This window comes from Tachypleus tridentatus, chromosome 11 (assembly GCF_004210375.1).
Source record: "Tachypleus tridentatus isolate NWPU-2018 chromosome 11, ASM421037v1, whole genome shotgun sequence".
NCBI classification, from domain to species: domain Eukaryota; kingdom Metazoa; phylum Arthropoda; class Merostomata; order Xiphosura; family Limulidae; genus Tachypleus; species Tachypleus tridentatus.
In genome coordinates, this window is record NC_134835.1 from 1,129,957 (window position 1) to 1,157,950 (window position 27,994).

General features: G+C 38.5%; 1 protein-coding gene across 1 annotated transcript; it reads left to right on the forward strand.

The window, feature by feature from the left end:
- Positions 1 to 27,709, forward strand: LOC143232514 (uncharacterized). The gene is made up of 3 exons (XM_076468078.1): positions 1 to 224; positions 1,929 to 2,052; positions 27,347 to 27,709. Exons 1-2 carry the CDS (start codon positions 1 to 3, stop codon positions 2,005 to 2,007), a joined length of 303 nt encoding a protein of 100 aa, XP_076324193.1. The 3' UTR covers positions 2,008 to 2,052; positions 27,347 to 27,709.
- Positions 27,710 to 27,994: the final 285 nt, after the last annotated feature.

The following is a 27,994-nucleotide window of genomic DNA, read 5'->3' on the forward strand; positions in this document are numbered from 1 at the left end:
ATGGCTGATTCTAAAGAAGAAAAAGAAAATCAACAGCCAAACAAGTCAACAGATAAATATAAGCAAAGTAAACCGAGTATTGGGTATAGAGCTTCTTGCCAAAGACCTTCTACTGTCGGAGTCATCTTCGGACAGCGAGGAAGGTATGGAAGAAAAAACCAGAACGGTAAAGTTCACGGTCAGCAACATCGTCCGAAAAGAATACCAAGAAGTACAGAAGAAATGTAAGTAGGTAATTCCTTATGTAGTTGTAGGAGCCTCATTGTTTAATTGTAATTAGCCCTAATTTCCTTTTCTTTTTAATCCATTTCTCACTCCAGGTTTTATTATAAAATATATTTTTGATTGACTTTCAATGCAACTAAAAATAATAACTTTTAAATACTCAAGGTTTCCTAAAAATCTTAAAACAACAGATGGTAATTGATATGATGAAGAGAGATGGGGCTGACATTCTGGTGGTACAAGAATGTCATCTCAATAACGTTCATCAGATCAGACAATTTAATAAGAATCATAATGTTCTATCGTACTGGCCATTGGGAAAACCTAATGAAGCAGGCGCAGGCATTATAATAAGTAAAAATTACACAGGTAAAATTAAAGCTGTAAGACACGATTATTATGGTAGATTAACATATATAGATATAGAACATAATAGCTAGAAAATAAGATTAATTAATGTATATGCCCCAGCAGACCATACAATTACGGCAGTTTTCTATATAAAAACAACAACAACAAAACAACCCTATATACAATAACTATGTACAACGAATGGAATTATTCTAGTAGGGGATTTTAACTGTGTTAGGTTCTCGAATAGATAAAATAGGTGGTGATAGAGAAAAAAAATAGACCCCGGTGCAAAATCGTTAAAATATATTGATGCTTTTCAACTCGGAGACATTTAGAAAAAAGATAACCCAGGTTTAACTTTATGGAGCCGTTATGGAGTGGGAAGTAGATTGGATAGATTTTGTCCAACGTTTTTTTACTCCTGAAGACAGACGGAATAACAGTCCGATAGGTAGCCCGAACAATTATGTTAGCGACAACAATTTTGTGACATTTAAAATGTAAAATAGGAGAAACTCAACAAAGAGGCAGTGGATGTTGAAAGCTTAACGTATCTCTGTTAAGGAAAGATCACGTCATAGAGAAAATTAGCACTTTGCTGATGGAGCTCTGTGACACCACAGAATACGATGCCGACTGGTGGGAAGATTTAAAAACCAGAATAGCATCTCTGTAAAACGATAGCAAAAGACAATAGGAAAAAAATACATATAAAATAGAAAGACAGCTTACTAGTTTAGCAAGATTTTCAAATGGCGACCCAAATTTCTTAAAATCTATAGAAATCCTAAGACATGAATTAGACGACTTATATAGCGAAAGAATAGAAGGACTTAAAATAAGAACAGGTATAAGGGGTTTAAACAGTTAAGAAACTTTTAATAGTGAATTTTATAGACAGTTTAAGAACAGACTGAACAAATCCAACATAGCAGTACTAAAAATTTCAGAAGAACAGACTACCACCGACCAAAAAGAAATAGAGGAAATAATATTGAAATTTTATAAGGATCTATAAAACCTAAAATAGATGAAAGTAAGTGGGCGGAGGTTACAAAATTCCTCCCCCTCCCTTCCACCATAAATAATCTTGTTAAACCGTTTGAGAAAGTATAGCGTCGGAGATTAATGCGAGGTTCAGGATGTCGTACGTGCAAATATAAAACGTGGAGAAGCATTAGCTTTACGAGTACTGAAACAACTTTGGTCAAGTTATAGGTAAAATGTTTGTTACCGGCAATTTATGTAAGCAACAACAGCATATAGACACTTCAACCAGAAGTTATAGAAAAGTATGATACACTAATCGAGTGTCTTGTTGTTTTAGTTACCGATGCTTTGTTTTTCAGGTTCTGTGCAAGTTGTTCTGTAATTATAGATGGAAATCTGTTCGGTTGCTGCTTTCTGTTTAGTCCTGAAGAATCCTGACCCTACTTCCTTATCCGACAAGAGACATTCAAGAACAACTTTCCAGTAAGTGAAAATGGTTTTATTTTTTCAGAAAGACTTATTCCATACGAAGTTTTGAATAGATAAAATGCAGATATAATGTCATTCAACGAAACTTTACTGAAACAAAATCATTCTTTTATCTTTCCAGGATATAATATTAAATCAATGCATCGAGTAAAAGATATTGCTTTACTTAATGAACACAATCTCAATATTAAATTTAAAATTTCGTGACATGCCTCCAGTACTCAATAATAAAATATTGTATCTGATATCATTTACAATAATTTCCCAACCTTTGCATTAATCCTACTTTACGTCAAACCTAACCATTCACCGGACACCAACCTATTACAGAATTTAATTACAAATCATCATCGTATAATCACATAAGATAATTTAAATTCAAAACTCCAGGATTTCTTCTGTAAAACGAATAATAGAAATGGTCGCATTCTGAAAGGTTTTGTACACGGAATGGGAACAATTTGATTTATATTAATAATGATCAATCTACAGACACGCATACCGACGACTCGCAGGATATTCTAGATTTAGCCTTAGTTACTCCAAACATCTCTTCATATTTCAAAATTTCAAGTTAATGAACATAGTGATGGTGATCACCTCTCTATTTCATTCAACTTGTATTAGAAAAATTTTACCAATATTTATTATAGATTACCGATTTATGATTTTACCAATTCCAGACAGGAAACATCTAAGTTATTTAAACAATATTTTTGAGATTTTCCATCTCATATCAATAACCCTGATACATTAGATGAAATAAACATATCCCTAAGCAAAGTAATCACAAATGCTAACGATGCTATTGTCTCTAATAGAAATCGATTTGCAGATACAAAATGTTTGCAACTAACACCTGAATTACATAAACGCATCACTAAAGACCTCCGTTTACGTAGACTATTTGTAACTCTCCCTTTGTCGCACCACTCGAGAATGATATTTAGAGATTTCTGTACTCTTTCTGCAGCGATTAGAGGATTTTTCAAGGTGCTCCAAACGGCAATGTCGCCTGCATACTGAGAGAAATAAGTGTTGGCTAGGGAAGGGATATTGCTACCAAATATTATGTATAGTAGGGGAAAGAGTGAGCAGATCCCTGAGTTACACCTCCTGTAATATTTAATGTGTTAGAGAAGGTATTGATAACTTTAACCATGGCAGTTTTGTCTGTGAGAAAATAAGAGATCCATCTTAGGGTGGAGCTAATTCCCATAGTTTACAAACGATATCTGAGTGCATTATGTCCCACAGAATCAAATGCTTTTGTATATCAAGGAAAACTGCAATATTTACTTGAATGTTGTTAAATGTTCTATGTATGAACTCCATAAATCTTTTTAGATGGTGTATGGTTTACCTTCCCTTGTGGGAGGAGTTTTGTATCTTTTGGTAGGAGGTTGTGATTTTCGCAATATAATATTAGTTTGTTAGAAATGACTCTATGTAACACAAACTTTGTTCCTGGATAGTATGTGTTATTTCTTAATTGCTTATGTTGTAAAAGTACAGAAAATGGCCATTATTCCTTTCAAACTTTGTTTTATTCAGGCCTTATGTAATTAAAAATTTGCAAATTTGGCTGTTTTTACACAGAAAAATAGGTTAATTTCCAACTCACAAAAGCAATGTGAAAACCTCAATATCAGGATAACTCAGCTTCTGTGGAACATGTAACTATCAATGTGAAAATAAAGATTTACATGTATTTATACTAAAGTTCATACAAAAAATGAAGAATGTTTAGAAGTGAGTAGTTTTCCGAGATTTGCGACTGTAATGTAAATCACTTTTACGTATCAGCTCCCAAATAATCTCCCATCATGTTTTTTGTTATACTCTCTCAGTTCACAAAAGGAAAGTTTGAAGAGAAAAGTAGGTCTCTTTTCTTCCCTTTAGGCATAAGCAATAGGGAAATAACTTTCTGCTCAGGAACGAGTAAAAATTTTGTTACATCGTATAATTATTTCAATATCCTAAGAGACAGATAGCGACATGTTCTTAAGGATCACATTCCGTATTTTATCACGATTTGGAGCAGTTATTTTTGAGGGCTTTACCGTTTATTTTTATTCCATCTATTGGAATGTTCCTGTCGAATGGATTAATTTCGGTTAGGGTTATTTGTGCGTTTATGTTAATTGGGAAATGAGGATGGAAAAGATCTGGATTAGAGACAATATAATTATCGACTTCATGTTTAATTTGAGTATTAGTGTAAAAAGTCTGTATTAAAGAAAGAAGCTGTGAAATATTTCGCTAGGCCAGTTTTATCGATATCAGTTTTAGCTGATATGTTATTGTACTTGATATGATGGAGTAGTTTTTTTTTTTGGACAGTTAAGAATTTACGTTTTTTCCAGAAATCTTTGGGCCTTTTCCTACTTTTATCAAAATGTGCAAAAAGATGACCATTTTTCTTTCAATATATTTTTCTTTTGATTAGTGCGTTTCTGTTATTGTGTCTTTTTGTTGTCGAACAAAAAAACACGAACGTCCCGTAACAGTTATTTACGGGGGTAAACTTCCCAGTTGGAGTTCATGGATATTAATATCATCTTTACCCGGCTTATAATAGAATTTTGATGTGATCATAGAGAAATTGGATTTAGTTTTCAGTCTGACATGTCTTTGTATTACTCGATTAAAATTGAAGTAGTTTCAGAGAAGAGCAAATGGAAGTGTGCAGTCATATTAAGGTAGCAGAGAGAAAGCAATCAAGGCCAGTGGCGTAAGGTTATCTGTCCTTGCATTACCAATGACGCGACTTAAAGGACGAACTTTACGGAAGAACAGAAAGAAGCAAGTCGACAAACTATTTATCAAACGTCCTGTGACCAGGGCAATGGAGTGGCCGGGATCTATAAATCCAAGTACCTTAGAGTTTGCTGTGGGGAGGAGAAGTAGAGTACTCTGCGAACTCAGTTTCATAAGACAGTGTTCTACCTATCCTGTGCCCAAAGCTGAAATGAGTAAAAATATTAACAGTGATTAATACAGCAACATAGCATGTTTATTGTTAATTTATTATGTCTTGGAGGCCACGTACATGTTGAATGAGGATATTGTCATCGTGTGTAATTTAGCAGTTAGGGAGTTACGTTTCAATGCCTTCTCATAATAATTGTAAGTTAACGTTGCTAAGGGTACAGGTAAGTTGCAAACTTCGTTCACGTAATTAATTGCAGTGAATTTGGGTAGTGTAAAAGTCATTCTTCAGACTGTTCTGTTGGAGTTGTTCTAGTAATGCTTTTTTGGATATCATGTGATTTGAGCACCATATTCAATGAGAAAGCTTTGTGAATTTTTATGGTAGCGTGAGGTGTGCATCCTTTCATTTCCTCTGATAAGTTTTAAGTGGTAAATGCTCTTGCTAACAAATTTATTTTTGACTTTGAAATGTTGTGCAGGAGAGTCATTTATCGAATGTAATGTCCAGGAATTTGTGTAGAATTCAACTTAATTGTTTTATTGCCTAATTTAAGATTTACTTTCTCAGGTTCTTGAAGTGTTTAAGTCTGCATCCGAATGCAATGGCAGTGGTTTTGTAGACTCTAAAGTCATTACACCAAATAAGGATAAAATTTAATGATTATTGTATTCTGCTGCTCTCATTGTTGGATTTCAGGTGTACATAGGGCATCCATGGTACATACCAAAATGGGGACTGCCACAGTTTGCATAGCATGTCTCTTCCTTTTGCTTGGGACATTTGGCAACGAGATATGGTCCACTGCATTGCACATATTTTGTATCAAACGTTATTCCTGGGAATTTTGTTTTGAAGTTAACTTTAATTATTTTATTGCCTAATTTAAGATTTACTTTTTCAGGTTATGATGTTTGGTTAGGCTGCACCTGAATGTAATGGCAGCGTGGATGTAAATGGACTCTACCTGCATTTAGGATAGCATTTAGTGATTCTTGTATTCAGCTCTATTTACAATTGTTGGATTTCGTGACACACTCTAGACAGCTATATCGTCGGCGTATTGTGAGAATTAGGTATATGTCAAATCTGGGAAAGGTATCTTACTGACAAATATTATGTATATGATTGAAAGGGCGATTATGGCTAAGCCTGTCATGCTCTGAGTTTCGTTGTGATGTGTGCGTGTTGGTGAATTATCATTAATATTAGTGAGTTTGTGTTTGAATGAAGTTGGCTACAATTCAGCTGGGAGTATTTGTTGTATATTCGTGAAGAATAGGTGTCGCGTTAAGGTAGCCGAGTATGATTTACATTATTAAATGTGTTAATGATTGAGTTCAGAAGTTTGTCAGGTGGAGTTTGGAAAAAGGTATATCGCCAAGAGAAAGATATCGGGTAGTGACAGGGTCTTGAAGCTATAAAGCGTGTGTGTTTATGGTATGTGGGTGTGTTGTGGTCGATGAGGGTAATGTCTAAGTTGTGTTTATGTAAGAGTGTGATGCTTCTGATTTTGTGAGTCTTTGGCTTGTAAATGGTTTTGTAGTTAGAGAGGCGAAAGTTGGTGTTATTGGTTAGAAAAGTTTTGTTGATTTGTGATTAAGGAAGCTTTTAACTTGGTGGCTAGATCTAACAATTTTGTTTATATAATAGTGCACTTTGAATGTTAACATCATAAAAATAAGTTATTAACTAACTTGACTATTCGGAACAGTCAGGGAGTCCTTTGGTGATAAGATCACTGCGTACATCTGGTTAAATATCGCGAACCTTCAGGTGGTTGTGAGCTGCTTTGCAGACGTTCTTGAGGAACGTGAGCTTGTCGAGATTCATGTCGGCAGCAGCGAAAACGACGTCGACAATGAATGCAAAGATATAGCGTGTGCATAAAATTTGCCAGTTTTGGGGTTGTTTCTTCATGGGTGGCTGGTCTGTCCGTCTGGATTGTGACTTGGATGTAGCGTTGTAGATACGGGATTGTTGTTGGTGTGAACTTGTGGTTGGCGTTTTGTTTGGTAGGAGCTGTTGAGTTAGTGGTGGAAACTGGTCGTTATATGGTGGCCTGGGTTGTGTTTGGGGTGATTGAATACTTTTGCTCTTATTTCACTGACGAACTAAACTTGGGTCAACCATGGTACCATGCTACATGTTGGGTTTCACAATTGCCGGATTTCATGTCTTCTCTTACTTTTGGATAGTCACTAACGGTACACGCAGTCTTGGTATGGCCAAAACGCTGGCAGTTTTCACATTGCACAACGTGCGGGCCTGAAAACTTTGGCTCCATGGTTCTGACTCTGGAATCTCCTGCAGAAGGGTTGTGGCTTGTTCAGCATCCATGACTGTGATTCTTACGAGTGATGTAAATTGCTGGGACCTCTGGGTTAGAAATTACCTGCAACTGAGTTATTTTATTATTCCAAGACGGTTAAAAAATGTGGAAAGATCGTCAATCCACTGTTTGGACACAATTTCAACCTCCTACCACTTAGTCATAGAGCCCCTTCTGATCTCTCAGCTGACTTGGATATAAACAGAATTTGGAACTTTATTCAGGGAGAATTATCCCTTTCCATTTTAGTTTCTCAAACTGTACAGTGTCAACAGGATCTGCACGACTCGTGGTGTTATTTGAACTTACCTCGACAGATGGTTCGACTTGCTGGAGGTAGCAGCGCTTATCCAAGATCTGCTGAAGAGTCTTTTTGGGTAGATATTCTGCTCAGAGAACATTGATATTCCCACAGCCTGAGTATAATACTTCCACAGCCTGAAAGGGTCGTATTTCTTCCATGGACCATATTACCCAATGATGGGTCTCTGACAACGTCCTGAGTTGTAGATTTCATTTTGCAGGTCTTGCCGCTGAAGCTGTTAGAATCTGCTGCGAATGTGAAAGTTCACCTACAGACATTTTGGAATATGACAGGCGATAGCGTGATGGTTGCTATCATTTTTTTTGCAATATTTACATTGTGCCTGGGCCAGGGAGTTATGTTTATTTGCTAGATATGTTGCAAATTCGTGCGGAAACAGGTTACATTCTATTTTTTTAAGGGAAGGGAAACAAACTCCTGTTGTGCCTATTCATTCTATACTGATGCCTGCTCTTTCTCTTTGATTGATAATTGACATCCACCAGAGCGTTATGGCTGTTACTATACTCGCAATGCGACGTAATACCACTCATGCTATACATCTAAGTGGTTGAGTGGTAGCAAGATCTGTTGCACCAGTTTCACTTTGGGTATGTGAGCTTGTGTCAGAATAGATATCATTCAATGCCTTTATTCCTGATCTTGGACAATCCTTTCCTTCATTGTCGAATAACTGCTTGTAAGCTACTATCCCCAGTTGGGGCCAAGTAACTTTGGTTTGGCTGTTGCCTTGGCACCCCACGAATGCTGAACCATGGTTTTTATCTAACAAGTAACTTTCCATATTTTAAAAATGGTATGCTCTGTTATAGGTGTCAGCCAGGTCCCTATAAAATGCAAATACAGGGTAAAGCTGCAACTTCCTATCATATACCCATATAGCTGAGTTCTCACCATGGTTTGAAGTGTTACCATCCTTTATCTGGGGTTGATCCCCCCCTTGCCTATGGACACGTAGTGCACAGCAAATTCGCCACAGGGATTTTGGATGTTTTCCTTCACATAAGGAAGTTTATTTACAGGCTTTTCTATCTCCAGCTGTACCACTAGAAGGTACCTTCGTAGGATATTACTTTTCGGTATTGAAGCTCTAAGCTTATAGAACAGTACTATTTCAAATTAGCCAATCTTAAGTCAGTCGACGATACCGACAAATGCTGGTTGTTATTTTACATTAATGGAATCTAGATAAATGTAGAATTTTAATGGAGTCAACAGTTCCTACCAAGCGAGATGTTCATTATTTGCCTTCCATAGGATCTCCAGTGCGTATAGGTTTGTATGTTTACACAATAATTATTTTCAAGTACTGAGACTTGATATCTAGGTCAAATAAAACTTCCTTGTTTTTTAGGCGCCCAATGGGAAACCGTGAAATACAATAGAAGTTGCACTTGTTAGATCTTTTATTTGATGTGCCAGATTTTTGTATTTAAAGACTTGACTCGTATGCTTTTTTAATTTATCCATACATAAGCTCGTAACGACTCGTCACATTAACGACCATTCCCTTGTTATTGGGGTGAAATATCAGATCAGGTCACTGACATTCTCTGTTTTTTGTCTCAAAGGTGGATTCTTGTAGAACCTTTCATCCCTTTATAATAAGAAACCCCTTTTATCAAATAGACATGTATTTTATTGTGACAATGTATTCTCATCGATTTCAGTTTTGGACATTGAGTGCTAAAATTACAATGTGTCTTTCGTGGCTGTGCTAAAAGATGTTTGTGACCAACTGTATCAAATACTTTACAGAGGTCCAAGAAATCCAGAATCTATGTTGCTTGGCAACCCTTATTCTTCAGACTGGATATAGAGAAATCTTTCTGCTTTAGTCTGTGCTGTCTGGAATTTATCTGCACCACCTGCTCGAGACAGTGTGCCATAATCTTGGAATGCAGCCATAACACAATGGATAAAATTGTGATAGGCCTCCAGTTTTTAACATTGTGTAGGTTACTCCTTCATTTCGGAATGAGCATCGACTTACTATTGATTTCCATGGATTAAAACAGGACCTCAAAATTGTCGGAGATTGAACACATTAAGGAAACATCTATACCATATTTAACATGTTTTAGTAGAAATGGAAGGATGATGTTATCGGGCCCAGCAGCCTCGGTTTAATTTCATACCTTGAAGTGCTGCCGTCACTTCTTCTGATGTTATTCATTCCATAAGATTATTGATATTATTTGCCATAGGTGATAATGGACATCTGTCAAAATTGACTTGAACATTAGACTCACCATAGACCTGATTGTAGTAGTCTTTCACCTGATATTTACAGAGGATGTATTGGACAGCATCCCAGCCATCCAGTATCTCCTCTGGTAAGTGTTTACATTCGAAATTGAACATTTTTTCTAAAACCTTTTAAAACGTTCAATTCTATAGAAACGTTTCTTGTAGGGTTTCCTAGCAGGTTGTGGGTTACCAATAGTTTGCTTGAAAGTTCTCCTCATTGTTTCAAGACTCTTGAGAATGGGGGAGAGGATCATCAACCCATTGTTTGGTCACGGTTTCAACCTTCTGTCACATTGATTCATTGGTTCCGTTCTGATCTCTCAGTACAAACAAAACATGGAACTTTATTGGGGAAGAACTATCCCTTCCCAAATTAGTTCCTCAACCTGTATGCTGCCAACAGGATCTCCACGACTTGTGGTGTTATTTGAACCGACCTGGACAGATGGTTTTACCTCGTGGAGGTTGAAGTGCTCAACTGAGATCTGCTTAGGAGTCTTTCAAGGTAGATGTCCCACACAGAGTATAATCGGCCCCCAAGAATATCAATATTCTACTTCCACATCTTGAAGGGTTCTTATTTCTTCCTCTGAACATATTACCTGAAAAGGGCACTCTGATGCTGTACAGACTCCTTGAGACAATATTCATTCAGCATTTCTGGTAGCATGTCGATGTTTTCTATGCTTCGATAAGCCCAACCTGGTTTTAAATTTCATTTTGCGGATCTTGCAGTCAAAGCTGTTAGAATTGGTGTGAACGTGAAAGTTCGCCAATGGAAACATTTCGGAACATTACAGACGATAGCGTGATTGCTGCTGTCATCTTTTCCACAGATGGGCTGCAAACTTGGAAAATGCCATAAACTCGTGGATTCAATGAATCAATCAATCTTGCTGCATCTCTATCTAATGGCAGAAGTTTTATGGGGTTTAGAAGGACTCCAGTCGTTACTCCATTAAAGGTTTCTTCTGTTTCTAATTGTTTGTTTAGAATGTGTAATCTCAAATTTAATATTCAACATATAAAATACTAAGTTTAGCCTTCAAGTTAAGGTACTAATAGATTCCTTGATGTCCATGTCGTTTCCTGGCATTCTGTTAATGGTTGTCAAAGCTCTATCCAAATGATGAATCGTCCTTTTCCTTTCTCCAGACAGAAGAGAAGTAAGAGACTTAGCTTTAGCAGCTATAGTTACTTTTTAAAGAATTCCACTAACTGTCGTCGTAATTATTGGCTCTCAAGAGTTTTAATAATTTTCAAGTTATCTCATTTACGATAGGTGTACGTTCCAGTATTATTAAATCTCCGACATCCTGGACCTCTTTAAATGTGAGTGACGGGAATTTGTAAAATAACCAAACAATTGTCGGTTACATAATTGTTTGAGCCTGTCGCTTGTGATGAAACATCCTTACAGTTAGTCGTTGTATTAGAAGAGTAGAAACAATCGTTTCCAGTTCCTACTCCTGAGAAACTCCAGAAGGTAAACCCATGCTCTTGCAGGTACTTATTTCTCCAAGTATCTTTAAAATGAAAGTTGTCACATACGTTTTTTAAGAACATTAGCATTGCTTTTATACCTCCTAGAGCCTCCCAATTTGTCTATTACTTCCAGAATACAATTGAAATATCTTCTTAATACCACATCGTGTTGTGTGTGATAATAGGAAGTTCTTCAAAACTCTTAAAAATACCAGATCAACGATATACATGTGTAGGTGTGTAAATATCAACCAGAGTTGGCGCAAGGGTATTTGGCATCCTAGGTGAGCCCTTGGAGCCCTAGTAAGTTTTAATAAGCTAATGTAGGAACTTTGTTATTGTCCATCTGAAGTCTCGAAAAAACATTTATAATATTTATATTTTCACCTTGTGACTTCGTATATTAATTCATGCAAATGACCAACTTATAATAATTCATTGGAAAAAATGTGAATGAAATACAATTTATAAAGCTTTATTTTAAGGTAATCTCTAAATAAAGTAAGCATTTAGCTGGCTCATTTAACCTCGTAGTAGTATTATTAAATTTTTATTACATACACGGAGTGAACATGAGTCACAATATATGTATGTAGATTATATTTATTTTCAAAGAACCTTGGTAGCCTATTAGTCACCGGTAATTAAAGATCACATGGTGGAAATGTTCAGGTGCGACAACTATATAATCTTAAAGGTTCTTTAATACTACTATATTCAGTCCGTCCATGTTTGACAAATTAAATATATCAATTCTGTTTCGTACATAATTGATATTCATAGTATTTTTCTAATATTCTAGAGAATATAGTTTAAATGAATCTATATTACGTCTTATGAAGGGAAAGTTTTATACGTGCTGTATACTGCAGATAAGCATATCTTACCCAAAAAATGGAAACATGACCGTAAGGTACTTTCACCTATATTTACTACGTGATGCAACTACAGATGTATGGTAATACAGTTCTCTCATCTCGAAAGAGAACTTGCAGACAAATAACATTATTATACATGTTACCATAACTGTACGGGATTGGCTGTACTTTAAGCCAAAGTAGATATATTGAACGAAAATTGTATTTTTTTAATATTTCGAGTGAAGTCTATTTGATGCAGGTATGTGGATTTTCTGAGGCATTGTCCTTCTTGGTCATCCTTGGATGTGTCCTGCAAAACGTTATTTATAAATCTTTTACTAATTTTTATTTGTTTGCTCAGTAGCCACTTTGATCATGACATAGCACGACAATATTACTAATATTATATAATATCATTATTACTATATTATATGTAAACGCATGATTTTCCATTAAAACTTTACCTTTCGTGCTTTTGATGTGGCAAATGTGCAAACAAACTGTTTCAAGTCGAGTTTCTCAACAATTTCATGCCCTATTTCTAGAGTGAAAACCCCAACAATTCTTTCTTGTGCCATAGTTTACTGTAAATACGTTTTTATCAATTTTATTTGGGAAAAACATTGCTTACCACTAGCCACAGGGAGTGTCAAAATAATATGTAGAGCAATAAATACATTTGGAAAACTATCTGTCAGTTTTTTTACCTATAAATTTCAAAATGCCTTGTGGTGATGCACGCTTTTCGACCCGTCTTGCAATTAATTGTAATTCACTACACAAATCTGCAGTATCACTATCTTTGTCATCATCATGTTGCAAAGCTTTTTCTAGTTTTAAGCAATGTTCAGTTAGTTCCTTTGATATTGTCTACATTTTGTGGATGTCCCAAAGGAAGCCAGACAGAGAACTTGCTTGATGAATGTGTGTGAATCTTTGTTCAACTGATTGCATTGCTGCATCCAAGACTGTAAAATAAAAGTTCACTTTAAAATCTACTTGGTGTTCTGAATTGATTCATCATCTGCCTCAAACATGAACTGCTTTCTCCTTCTAATATGAAGTGGCCCTGGCTCTAATTCTAGTGATATGCCAAACTCTTCATCAAGTTCCTGTGCGTTTATTGTTTTCTCATCTTCTATATATTTCCTGCAGCTTGGAAAATACTTCGTTTCTTTCAGCTGTTCAACTGCATCATTTGTATAAAGTTCCTTCTCTTCAATTTTTTGCTAGCTATATTAATCTCGAACAGAATATTGTTCCAAACAAGCGACACAATAAACTTGAAATTGGAACTTTTATTTCACGACTGCTTAAAACCGTAAAGAATTGCCAGACGATCCCGTAAGGGAGGTATCAGATTTCAGGCAAGGCACCAAGTACATTGCCTAGCTGATTACTGAAGAGATTTCAAAGCATTAATATTATTTTCCGATCTTGTATCACTTAATATTTTCACTGTCATTTTGGGTATATGGCTTTTTAAAATCTCTTGGTGACGTGTCGAAATGAAAAGTACAGAAACATGTCGTACCAGGTCAAAGAATGCTGTTGTCTCAGACAACTTTTGTTAGTATCATTAACAACCAGATTTAAATAATGTACATTGTAGAGAGCAAATGTTACACTGGTCGTGGGTTAATATCTAATATTTTCCTTTGTACATAATTTTCTTATTTTCATGTTTTTTTTCTGTTATCCTAGTCTTGACTACACATCTTTGACGAGTAATAATATCTCTTGTAAATAATGTGGAATGGGATTAATCATACCAACACCTGTTGTCCTTAGTTCATACACATCCCACAAAATGTTCTTTGATTCAAGGCTCTGGCTGGCCAGTGTCTGAATGTATATCTACAGATTGAATGGTAGTTGTTCAACACAGCTTACATCACGTGTACAATCTAATATTATCAAATAATACTTAGATGCATGAGTAGCTGCTAGTATTTCATTTTTATCGCACTGGCTAAGAGCTGTACCAGTTCATTTTGTATATCTTTCCTACAGTTATGTACACATGTCTCGCTCTCTTCGACGTTGCAAAGATGTTTATAAGGGTGTGAAGCAAAACAAGTTATTCTTAGTTTAAGAAGTTTCCATTGCAAGACGTATGTAGGTTGTCAAGTATATGCTTATTTCTCAAGTAATGATGATGTGGGTCTTAATTATGTTATCAAGGCCATAAAATTTGAATTTTTAGAATAAAGGTAACTCTGGCAGTGGATGTGCAGGATTTTTAGTTTCATCCTTGTTTCTCTGCGGGAATCAATACATGATGTGGTGTGGAAGAAGACTGCTCTTGCAGTTTGTGTCCTGCAACTGTAGAAGTACACACACACACACACACACACACACACACACACACACACACACACACACACACACACACACACGTGATAGCCACAACATACGGGACACTTAACTATAAACGAGTCACTAGTGTGTCCAAAAATGAGACATTTATGGCACTGAGGAGTGCTGCAACTCTATGAAAAGTGGAGTCTGAGGCCATAGCGACGACACATGCGGCAACAAGTCAGGGTAGTTGACCATGATAGTAAACCCATTATTCCTACGAAAGTTTGGCATATGATGTTTACTGCTAAAGCACACCTTCCTGTTTCCACTACATACACTAGGGTGAGTCTGGTAACACTCGTGTCCGAGTTTAAGAACCATCTCATATAGTGTTGTAATCCTGGCACAACTGTATCATGGGGTAGTTCATTTGGGGGGGGGCATGGAGTCAACCTCTTGATATGTAGCCTCATTGGTTCAACAGGGATGGAGGTCCCATGAAAAGTAAAGTCACCTTTGGTCCACTAGTTTTTGAGCAATGGCAGGGAAGGCATTGATGCCCCACAGCATTAACTACCAGTTTTGTAGACACTCGAACAATACCTCCCAGTTGACTATACACAGCATTAATAACTGCTGATTGCAGCGAGACTGCAGGGACCACAAAACGAATTAACTGCACCTAAACAGAATAAGGCTGGATGACTAGCCATGCCGACCAGCCTGGAAAGTGAATTCCACTCTAAATTAGGTTAAAATACTAACGCAGATCTGTCAAAGCTAGGGTTGAAAAGTATTACCAAGACACATGACTACTACAAGTAACAAAATCTAGACAATATTGAAGAATAATACACGAACAAAAACAGAATTTACAGTGACTACATACTGAAACTATAAATTACACAATTAAACACATTTTGAATATACATATTTACAAGAAAAACATTAAGTAATAAAGAAAATTTAAAAAAGTAAAAAAAGCATTAGACAACTATTCACCGGTAATGAACAACTAACACCAAAAAAATTACATGTAAATATGTACAAATAAATAATTTAAATTCGCAAATTAAAAAGGTTTTTATGAAACAAAAATAATATAAATTATAAATAGCACGATGCATAGATACACTGTACACATATACACCGTGTACCAAATCCAGAAACACAATAAGGATAATAACAAAATTGAAATAAATGCAACAGTAAATAATAAAATACAAATGAAAGTTAAAAAGTAAATTACAACAGACAAGTAATGAAAATTACAAAATATATATACAAATACAAAGTTAACAAAACACATAGATACGAAGTTAAGAAGTTACAATATACAAAATATAGATAATGTGTGTATTATATTTGTGTATTTTAATTAACGCGCGTGCACACGCACTCTCTCTCTCTCTCTCAAAATATTAATAACTAAAAATGCAAATAAAAACAGTCATAAAAAATTAAATTTACACAAAATGATTAATATTTACAAGACACGTTACAACATAAAGCAGAAGTGGAGACGGAGTCTCGGTAACAGTTCTACCCGATTCCCCACTCACGCACAGAGAGGCGAAACGTCTGACTGCCACAGATGGTAAAAGTCCCTAAGGTTCAGCATCCTCTAATCTGCCTCAAGATGGAGTAAAAGTTTATATCTGCCCTTGCCCAAAATCTTAAACTATAATACTGATGCCTACTGGAAAACAAATTGGTTTTGAACAAGGCACACGACGTACTTAAAGACTGTTAATGTATACTGAAACGAAAAGGCTAAGTGATGTCATATAGTCTTAGATGTTATGCACTACTTGCCAGTTGAAAGCCTGGAAGTAGCTATCAACATGGTGTAGCACAACGTGGCCCCAAATAATGCCCTACAGAACAGCAGTGTTATATTCAGTGATGTCGAGAAACCCACTTGTTGAGAAATTTATATGCAAAAAACGGCTTGTTTGGGTTGAGAAAATATTTTACATAGAAGAGCGAACAACGTTTCGACCTTCTTCGAAAGGTTTCAAACATCTAATACCGCCCTCTACATTTCGACACACAGTTACACAACCCCTTTCAAACATGTGGTCAGATTCCGGTCAGTTACCTCTTTCTTTGTGAACCTGACGATGACCGAAGAAGGTCGAAACGTTGTTCGCTCTTCTATGTAAAATACTTTCTCAACCCAAACGAGCCGTTTTTGCATATAAATTAGCAGTGTTATATTGCTCCATCCTGTGGGTACATCCAGGGGCCAGCAAGCAGTATAGGGAACGGGTGTGTTAGAACATTATGAAATGCGACACGGAAACTCCGAATCGCTGCAGTATCCTCTTACCAGGAGGGAGAGTGAAAACAAATTGGTGTTTGCAGGTGTGGTGAAACATCCAAAAGCCTGAGCCCCATGTCAATCAAGACTGGCTAGGCGGCAATAGGGTTGACTCTGCAAAGACAGTGTAAAGTTGTAGACAGGAAAACATAAAAACGCTGGGTAAAGACACATGGAATACCCACACCCTTTTCTGTAAAGGTCAAGGAAAGCTGGCACGGAGCTTCCGAACTTGCCACTCCACAGGAAGACGAAGACATGCCATTCGACAGCCTGTGCAGTGTGATCATAGAGAGGAAGAATAGCTCCAAAGTACCAGACCAAGTGGAGTTTTCTTCTCCTCACCTGCCCTTGGTATAGATTCTTGTATGTGGTAAGGGGACCTCCCAGGGAAGGCTCCGTTCTTTCAGTTTACCTCTTCTTGGATCTAAATATCCACCCACGTGTTTACTGTGCAGGGCGACCCGTGAAGGGAAGAGAGGAGCCTGGTGGTTGAGGGGTCCAACCCAAACACACCACTTTTGGCCTTGAATTCCTGTAGACGGGCGGCCTTGGGGTGGCCCCTTGGGACAATCGACTGGTCTATTTTGGCTAGGGTCAACTAAGTACTAGTGTTGAATATACTCGACAAGTGTTGTAGACATTGTATCAGATGCTGGTGTTTGAGTATAGTACTCTCGAAATCCTGGCATTCCTGTGTCCTTGTTTGACATTGTAGTGCATCCCCCTGTAGGGCTCCAGGTGGGTGGGGTCAATGGGCAATGGAATATCCTTTTTTATGGATCCGCAATAAACTTTAAAAAAAATTGTGAAAACAATGCATGGGTAAACGACCACATATGAAAAGATTCTGAGCAACAATTCTCAACATCTGTAACATCTGTTGTACCTCAGTTTCTTATACTACATTCTCTTTTTCTGACAAATCTTTTGGGCAAATATCTCTCTTTCATTCAGAATAGACTAGACGGACTTGTTGGCTCTCCAAAGTTAGTCAAAAATCTTTGATCTGGAGACATTGGCGGAAACATCCACATCTCAACACCGTGAATTTCTCTTGCATTCAAAGGCAATTGGGAATATACCTATTGAGGTTACACCTCATACTACTTTGAATTTGTCAAGAGGAGTTATTGTTGAGAGGGATTTGAATAACAATCCCTCGTCAGATTCTCGCTGGTTTCTCCACTCGAGGAATTTCTGCACTGAGGTATATCCCCACTTGCAAAGATGGAATTACGATGCTAACCAAATGTCCTTATTCTCACATTTACATCACCACATCCACCTGCCAACCTCAAGGCAGGTTATCTTTCCTTGCAGGAAACATTTCTGAAACCTGCCAATACAGTCACCTTGTGCTGGTTTTCTTTGTACAGAAATTAATAGCTGTGTAATGGACGAGTGCAAGGAGGGGTGGCACTGTTGGTTCATCAGTGTCTAATACACTGAGCATCGCCAATCCTCTATGTAAAAGCTAGACAGAGCAACCACCTCTTTCCTTTTTAGGAGAATATCTCTGGCTATAGTCGTCTATTTTACACTGGAATTCAAATTGGCCCTTCATTTGTCTGGCAGTATATTGGTTGAACCTGATGATGTACACTATGAAATGCTGCACCATCTATCTCCTGCTTCTCTTGCTATTATTCTTATTTGTTTTTAACTGGATTTGGCAGGGGAACGTTTTCTTGAGGCCTGGTGCCAGGCTATTGTCCAAACTTTCTCTAAGCCTGGGAAAGATCCCAAGATTCCTTTAAACTACCATCCAATTGCTTTGAGGTGTCTAAGTCCTCGGAGGATGGTTTATGCTCGTCTTGTTTGGTTCCTCAAATCAAACAATCTCTCGCTCATCCAGTGTGGGTTCTGACAATAGAACTCTACCATATCAGAGAAGCTTTACTCAAATGACAACATCTTGTATCAATATTTTTTAACATTGAGAAGACTTGTGATACAACATGGTCGTATGGCATTTTCGAGATCGCCATTTATATGGGTTGTGTGACCATTTGCCCATTTGTATTAATGGACAGGCGATCCCAAGTTTGTGTGGGTTCGACACTTCACTGTTCTTTTCTACATGAACTTCGATTCCCCGAGGGCTGTGTTTTGAGCTTTAAACTTTTAAGTATAAAGATTAATGCAATCACTGAAAAACTATTTTACTGTCTCAAATGGGCTCTATGTCGACGACTTTCCCATTTCATGTCAGTCGTCGGACATGAGGTATATTGAGTGGCAGCTCCAGACTTCCCTTAATCATTTACTGAAGTGGACCACAGCAAACAGCTCTAACATCTCTTTCTCTCTCTAAAATTGTTTGCATGGACTTTTACCACCAATGGGGTATTCACTCTTATCCTGAACTCCTTGTCAGTAAAGTTATGCTGCCTATTGTCTGTAGACATCATTCTTATGGCTCATCTTTAACTGCAAGCTGACCTTTATACCACACATCAAGCAGCTATGGATCGAATGTACAAGAGCACTGAACATCCTTTGTGTCCTCTCTTCCACCAGCTGGAGGGCAGATGGATGTTCTATCCTAAAGATACATCATTTTCTTATTCAATCGAAACTCGGCTACGGATAACTGGTCTTTGTTAAAGATGTTGGACACCATACATCATCAAGAACTTCCACAATTCCCCAGTTTGAAACTTGTACATAGTCTCATTAACCTTCTTTGCACCTCTGCCATTTGCAACTCTCTTTATTAAATGCTTTGAAACTTTGTTCCTTACCAAAGCCTTCCATTTGGGATTGTATTTCCTTTCTCAGTGAGCCATGCTCTTTCAGAACAAATGATCAGCCATTCCTCCTCTTTCCTTCATATTCAGGGGCTGTTAGATGAATTGGATCTGTTCTTGGATAACATTGCTGTATCCACTGGTTAGCCAATCCAATCAAGGCTTCTTACAGTCCCCAAATGTGATCTATCTTTAAGTCACCTGAGAAATGCAGACACTCCCGCTTGGTAGTACTGTCTGTTACTTACTGAACATCTTTTGAACCATCTGTCTATTCCTATATATATATGGTTCGAAATCATCTGACTGTGTTGGCTCTGCTATGGTTTGTTGTGGTTCGATGGTTGCATGCAGAATCCCATCTACAGCTTCTGTGTTCACTGCTGAGCTACACACCATTTCTCTTGCCCTGGATCACATAGAAGCTAAGCAGTACTCAAATTGCATTATTTACACTGACTTGCAATGGAATCTTTTCACGTTAGTTCACACCCTGTTCTCGCCGATATTCAAAACCAACTGGTCCATTTCTCTAACATCTACCTGCTTCTATCCAGTTTTACTGGATACCAGGCCACGTAAGTATTCGCGGCAATGAGCTCACTGACACTGCAGTTAAATACAGATATATGGAACAGGCAAAGAAGTGATAATGCCAGAACAGATACTCTGGCTATGACTCTCTTAAGGTAGCCAAATGCCTCGTCATCTAATTAGTGACGCGCATGAATGGATTAACGAGATTCCCACTGTCCCTATCTACTATCTAGCGAAACCACAGCCATGGGAACGGGCTTTGAGAAATCAGTGGGGAAAGAAGACCCTGTTGAGGTCAGAACAGATACTCTGGCATTATCACTGCTTTGCCTGTTCCATTCATGGGTTATGGTCCTGTATTCAAGGCTCAGTTCCATGTTAGTTGACAGTCGACTTGGAGTGAGCAATGTGAAACAAACTTTAATAAATCCCTCTGTTGGGCTGTTCATGGCCATTTCCTGTGTCTTTCAAAGTGGAACACAAGTAACGTTTCTGGGATCGAGTGATTCCATTAGACGGGAAATGATCACTTCATGAAATAGTTTTGAATACTTCAAATCTCTATACTTCTTAAGATTCTCAATGTCTGAGAGGACCCACTGATCTATCAGCCTGCCTCAAAGGAAGCAAGCTATGATGCCCTGCTTGCTCTGCCAAGCTAGGCAGCAAGCTCCCGCACGCTGCATGCCAGCTTGTTGCAGGATGGAGGCACAGGCATCCTTGAAACACACCCATGAGGACTCGTCGAGAGACTCAAAAGCATGGGTAGACCCTTGACAAAGGCAATGAATTAGTCTCCAACTACATACTCGGCCAGAATGGAAACATTGGTCCTTCACACTCCAGGACCACAAGAAATGATGATCAAGTCCTGTAACTTTGAGAAATGCCTAAGGGTCAAACACGTGAAACTAAAAGTCACCAACCTGATAAGCTGCAGCCCTGCCAAAGTTCTGCTGTAGGCCACGTGTATTGTAGAATCTGTCCAGGTGACAAAAATACCCAGACTGGTCTAAGTGGCCACTAAAGCAGATCCATAGACTGCATACAAAACATCAAAAAACTCAAAACCTGAAAGCACTGCATGCAGAGCCTAGACATACCAATCACCACAAATCTTGTTAAGGTGGGGGGTACAGCAGACAGGTGAAGTCGCCACCGAGAATGATATTGGCCTGTGTTATCAAGCAACCTGTCCAAGGTCGACAAGGAAAAACCACCTCTCCACCCCTACAGGTGCATAAACATTAACAAGTCGAATCTTACGATCCCCTGTGACAATATCAACTCTTATGACCCTACCCTCAGCATCACTATGTGACGCGAGGATGGTTCCATTAAAATGCAGATGCAAGGATCCCCACACCACCCACATGCGTCGAGTTGAACGACCAGAAAGAACAGATGGGAACACAGGAAGAAAAAAAAGTCCCTTCTAGAGGCAACATAAGTTTCCTGCAAAAAAAGGACATCAATAGCAAAGCCTTTAGAAGAAAAAAACTGGAATCTCTTTGCAAAGCTATGAGTTCCCTGGATGTTTTAAAGGGAGGGGGAGAATGAATGATGCTGCTACTTCCTCTGGACAGTGTAGGGGCCAAGCAGACTCATGGCCCAACCCCACTCATCACCTCCTTTGGTGTGGATTCTTGTATGTGGTAAGAGGACCTCCCACAGAAAGTTCTGTTCTTTCAGTTTGCCTCCTGAGATCTGAACCTCAACCATGGTTTTTTTTCGTGCATGGTAACCTGGAAAGGGGAAAAGAGGATCCTGGTGGTTAAGGGGCCAAACTATAACACTACGTTGGCCTTGAATTCTTGTAGACTGGCAGTCTTGGGGTGGCAAATAGGGTCAATTGGCTGGTCCACTCGGGCTAGGGTCAACCGAGTACCAGTGTTGAATGTTCTCAACAGGTGTTGTAGACATTTTATCTGGTGCAGGTGTTTTGGTGTAATGCTCATGAGCACCTGGAATTGCTGCAGTGTCCTTGTTTCGCATTGTGGTGCATCCTCCATGGTGGAGTGGGGTCATTGGACAACTAATTATTCCTTTTTCAGTATGGATCCTCCAAATAAAAACTTAAAATAGTGAAAAACAGAATCATCTATATATGGTAGTATACCTACAGACTAAGCATCAATCTTCAATATCTGTAACATCTGTGCCTCATTTTCTTATTCTACATTCTCTTACAGACAAACCTTTAGGGCAAATGCCTTCCTTTTTCATTCAGAAGGGACTAAAGCGACTTACTGGCTCTCAAAAGTCAATCTAAAAGCTTCATTCTGGTGACAAGGGTGGAAACATCCACATCTCAACAGAGTAAACTCCCCTTGCAGGCAAAGGCGATTGAGGATATACCTATTAACGTTATGCCTGATGCTACTTTGAATTCTTAACGAGGAATTATTGTTGAGAGGGACTTAAAGAACAATACTGAGTCAGAGATTCTCGTTAGTTTCTCCACTCAAGGAGTTTATGCAGTGAGACACATCTCCACTGGCAAAGATGGAATTATGAAACCGACCACTGTCCTCATTTTCACATTTACTTCATCAAGATAATCTGCCCCCATCAAAGCTGGTTATCTTAATTGCAGGGTACGACTTTATATTCCAAACCCTCTTCAGATGTTTCCAGTGTCAGCAGTTTGGTCGCACAAAGAAGTCATTAGTGGTTCCTTGATGTATACTCGTTGAGGGTTGGCAATAATCCACGATGCAGTGATCATTTTCCTATAATTTTGAGAGACTGACAGTGGTGGCAAAGACCATGATGCCTTCGAGTGTGAAACGGACTCGATGCGTCAATTGCAATGGTTCTTACCCATTCTACTTTTGTTCTTGCCATAAGTTGTTGGAAGAAAGAGGTGCAGCATTTCAAAACAATTCGTAACGTTACTTATCCCGAGGCTCGAAAGTTGCTATTCGCCACTTCGTCTCGAATGTATGCTGCTACACTTTGTTCTGCTACTACACTACACTCATCGTTCTAAAATCAAATGAAAGGTCTTTGGACTTCCATTGTTAAAGTTGATGAATTAACTTCACTACCCATCTTTGTCCCTTACATACATTCCAACAAATTGCAAGATCCAATTTCTTTGGTTCTGGGTACAGGCATTTCCTTGCAAACATCTTCTCCCACCCAAAGATGCAAAACGATCATTTGTTCATGTCCTCAGTCACTGGAATCCCCTTCCAACGGCAAACACCTGCCCGATCGACCCAGGGCAGGATCCGTGGAGGTCGATAGACCTCCCTCAAATAAGGACAGTAAAAAAAAGATGTGGTCGTAAACAGAAGGGTTTTTCACCGAATTCACCAACACATAAATAAAAATGGCCACCTTGATGCACTGCTTCCTACCATCCTATACATCTTTCTTTGCAGGAAACATTTTTGAAACTTCTTGATACAATTACCTTTCCTCACTTTTCTTTGTACAGAAATGACAGGCTCTGTGATGGACGAGTGCATGGAGAGGTACTGTTGGTTGATCAACATATGTTTACCTGGTAGTTGACACTCTACACACCTTTTGGGGGCTATAACCATCTGCGTTTCATTGTTGGGTTATACCATATTGTTCTCTACCTGTTGCATGGAAAGACCTATGATAAAGTCGCTCTTGATGCTCTCATTGAACAGTTGCCATCTGCTTTTTTTAATCATAGGAAACTTTAATAGACATCCACTCCTTTGGGATAGTGCTAGTATTAAATGAAGGGATCTCTCTGTAGAGTGTATGCTTTCTGATGACATCGTTTTCAGTACTGGCTCTTAGTTGTATACAGCTAGTCAGTTCTTTACTGCTATTGATCTCTCAGTTTGCTCTCCTCTACTACTGCCACACCTTTTCATGGAGGGTTGGCAATAATCCACGATGCAGTGATCATTTTCCTATAATTTTGAGACTGACAGTGGTCGATGCCACCCAACCTGCATACTCAGGTGGAAGTTGGATCAAGCAAACTGGCTTTCTTTCACTGAGGTTGCTCTGAATTTGATCTTGCCATTGTCTGTAAGCTGATGCATAGCATCATTTACTGACTATTGTACTGGCAGCTGCTTAATGCATTCCTGAAACCTCAACCTTTACCACAATATCATATTCCATGGTGAAATCCTGCCTGCCATATGACATGGAAGGTTCAAAAACAGGCCTGCAATACTTTTCATGGGTATCGCCCACTCTCAAACCACATTGCTTTCCAGTAGACCTGTGCACATCCTTGGTGGGTAAGATGACAAAGCCAGAATTTTGATTAAGTTCACAAGCAGCATATCTTTTACCACCAGTTCCAAAGTCATATGGGAGACGATTCGAAAGGTCTGTGGGCAATATAATTCTGTCCCTCCTCTCAATCTTGCTCTCTGATAGCCAGGAAGTAGCCGATATGTGGATCATCACCGATACTTTAGCTGAAATGTTTTGCCAGGTATCTAGCTCTTCTGCTTCTTCCTCCACCTTCTTAGCTATCAAGACTTGGGCGGAGTGATCACTTTTTTCCTTTCAAGTTGATTGTCTCTATGACTATAATTGTGGAACTCAAACTGGCCCTTCTTTGGTCTGGCAGTACATTGGTTGGACCTGATGACTTACGCTATGACATGCTGCACCATTTATCTCCTGCTTCTCTTGCTATTATTCTGATTATTTTTAACTGCATTTGACAGGGAAATGTTTTCCTGATGCCTGGCACCAGACTATTGTTCTACCTTTCTCTCAGCCTTCTCAGTATGGAATCTGATGACAGTGCTACACCATGGACAACGTGATTCGATGTAACGCCAGAGAAGCCTTTCTCAAACATTGCATCAATATTCTTTGACATTGAGAAGGCTTAGAATACAACAAGGAGTTACGGCATTTTGCGAGACCTCTATTTATATGGGTTACATAGTTACTTGCCAATTTTTAAAAATATTTTAATGGACTAGTGATTCCAACTTCGTGTGGGTTCGACACTTTCCCGTTCTTTTCTTAGGAACTTTGAGTCCCTCAGGGCTGTGTTTCCAGTATAAAGATTAATGCAATCACTGAACAACTCCCTCTAACTGTTGCAAATGGGCTTTATGTCGTTGACTTTCACATCTCATGTCAGTCGTTGAACATGAGGTATATTGAGCAGCAGCTACAGACTGCTCTCAATCGTTTACTAAAGTGGACCACAGAAATGGTTTTATCTTCTCCCTCTCTGTAATCATTTACGTATATTTTTCTGCCAATGGGGTATTCACCTGAACTCTGTATTGGTAAAGTTATGCAACCTGTGGTCCCTGTAACAAAGTACTTGGGTCTTATCTTTGACCATAAGCTGACCTTTATATCACACATCCAATGTATAAGAGCACTGAACTTCTTCCTTGTCATTTCTTCCACCAGTTGAATTGTGGATCGATGTTCTGTACTGAAGATGTATCGTGCTCTTATTTGATCGAAACTAGGCCATATGTCACTGGTCTCGCTCTGCCAGAACATCTGACTTGATAATGCTGGACCCCATCATCAGGGACTTTGGATCTGCATCTAGGACTTTCAGATCGTATACACAGTCTCATGAATCTCCTCTGCCATTTGCAACTGTATTTATTGTATGCATCAAAACTTCAAGGACTACCACAGTATCCAACCTGGGATTGTGTTTTCCCTCCTTAGTGGGCCATGATTTTTCAGAACATACGATCTGCCATTGTACCTTTTGACCTTTGTCTCCAGGTTCATTTGTATGAATTGTGTCTGTCCTTGTATGACATTGCTGTATCTACTGGTCAGCCCATTCCACCATGACTTATTAGTTCCCAAATGTGACCTTTCTTTAAGTTATCTGAGAAATACCGTCTGTTATTAGCTGAACATCTTCTGAACCATCCTTCCATTCCTATTTATATGGATGGTTTGAAATCGGGGGACTGTGTGCATAATACCCTTCACAGTTTCTGTGTTCACTGCTGAACTGTATGCATTTTCTCTTGCCTTGAATCACATAAAATCTGAGCAGTACTCAAACTGTACTATTTATACTAGCTCGCTTCGTTCTTTACTGGCAATGGAATCTCTTCACGTTAGTTCCCACCCTATTCTCGCTGATATTCAAAACCAACTGGCCCATTTCTCTTTAACATCTTCTTCTATACAGTTTTATGGATACTGGGCCACGTTGGTATTTGTGGGAACGAGCTCACCGACACTGCAGCTAAGTCTATCTGCTTTGGCACTATCACCACTGTGCCTGTCCCATAAATGGACTAGATCCTGTATTCAAGGCTTTGTTCCGTGCCAGTTGGCAGTGGACTTCGAGTAAGCAACGTGAAAACAAGCTTTTCCAAATAGAACCTTCTTTTGGACTTTGACAGTTTTGTTTCCTAAAGGATTGGAAAGAGGAAGTTGTTCTAACTAGACTACAGTTTTAAAGTCCATCGTTTACCTTTATCTGGGATTGATGCACTAGTGTGTTGTCTGTTTAACACTCAGGTCACAATAAGCTACATTTTACTTTCTTGTAATCGTTACGACTCTCAATTATGGCACTATTTTAAAAGTTCTGTCCAAATGTTTGTCTAGGACGTTAGACAGTGTTGTTGGCGATGGTTACACTGCCCATCTTAGAAATGTTTTGGTTTTTTAAAGGACATTAATCTTTTTAATGCTACTTAAAAAAAGAAATGCATTAAAAAGGTCTAATGTATAAAAAAAAGTACATCTAGTTCGATTTAAAATTAGAAAATGGCCGTAATGTCAAATAACTCAAAACTAGAACTGGAAAGGCCAGCTTCAGGTGACTAACTTTCATGTTTGAACTACCCATTTTAGGCGTCCTGACGCGTTATTATAATTACAATTTTACTAAAGTCCTTTTAAAACTTGAATTGCTATACTTTCTGAAAACTGCCATAACATCAAATAACTCTAAACTAGGCCTGGAAAGGCAAACGTCTGGTGATCTAATGCTGATTTTTTGAACTTGCCTATCAGTCATCCTGGCAAGTTATGGTAATTACAATTATGTTACAGAAAGTTCTTTACAACTTGTATTACTGTAGTTTTCTCTTACCATTGTAGACTAGATATAAAAATTGGATGTAATTCTATTCATGCTTTAATGGAAAAATTTATCTTGGTTTTGTTTTACCTTAATTTCGTCTTATGATATTTAATAATTTTATTTTAATTTTAACTTTTTCCAGATATTTGATGCAGATAACCTAGTTGCTTGGTGCCATAAGACACCAAACCAACTAACCCATATCACCATAGTGGCTTCCAGAATCTGATGACCTCTGCCATACCATAATATCTGTCACATTTAACAGAGCTGCAGGCTTCCCATTCCCAGTCATTCGCCGCAATGATCCTCAAAGGATAAGGAGACTGGGGAAGCCGACGAGGTAATCAAACTTTATAGGAGACACGTTGGGTGGGGTTACCACCACGAACATTATCACCCACAACACTAGAAGCCAGAGGAATGGGCTCCTTCAAGCCCAAACATCAGCCTCACTAGCTAAGGAGGCATGGTCCACCCCAGTAGCACCATCACTCGCAGCCATTCCCACCAGGACAGAAGGAGGCTGATACTCCAAAGAGGATTCCACCCCAACAACAACACAAGTAGCGGAAATCGGGGCACTGTTGTAGTCCCCCCAACCCTCTCACCACCAGAAACTGAATCTAACCCCAAATCTGCCAAACTAGCCAAAGTCCCATCAGAGTTCTCAACCACATCAGTGCTAGCAGGGTGGGCCTGGGCATTTACTGTGCCCCACCCTCCAGACAATGTCGCCAAATAACACCCATTACCAAATGTTGCAAAACGTTGACAGGGCTACCTGCCA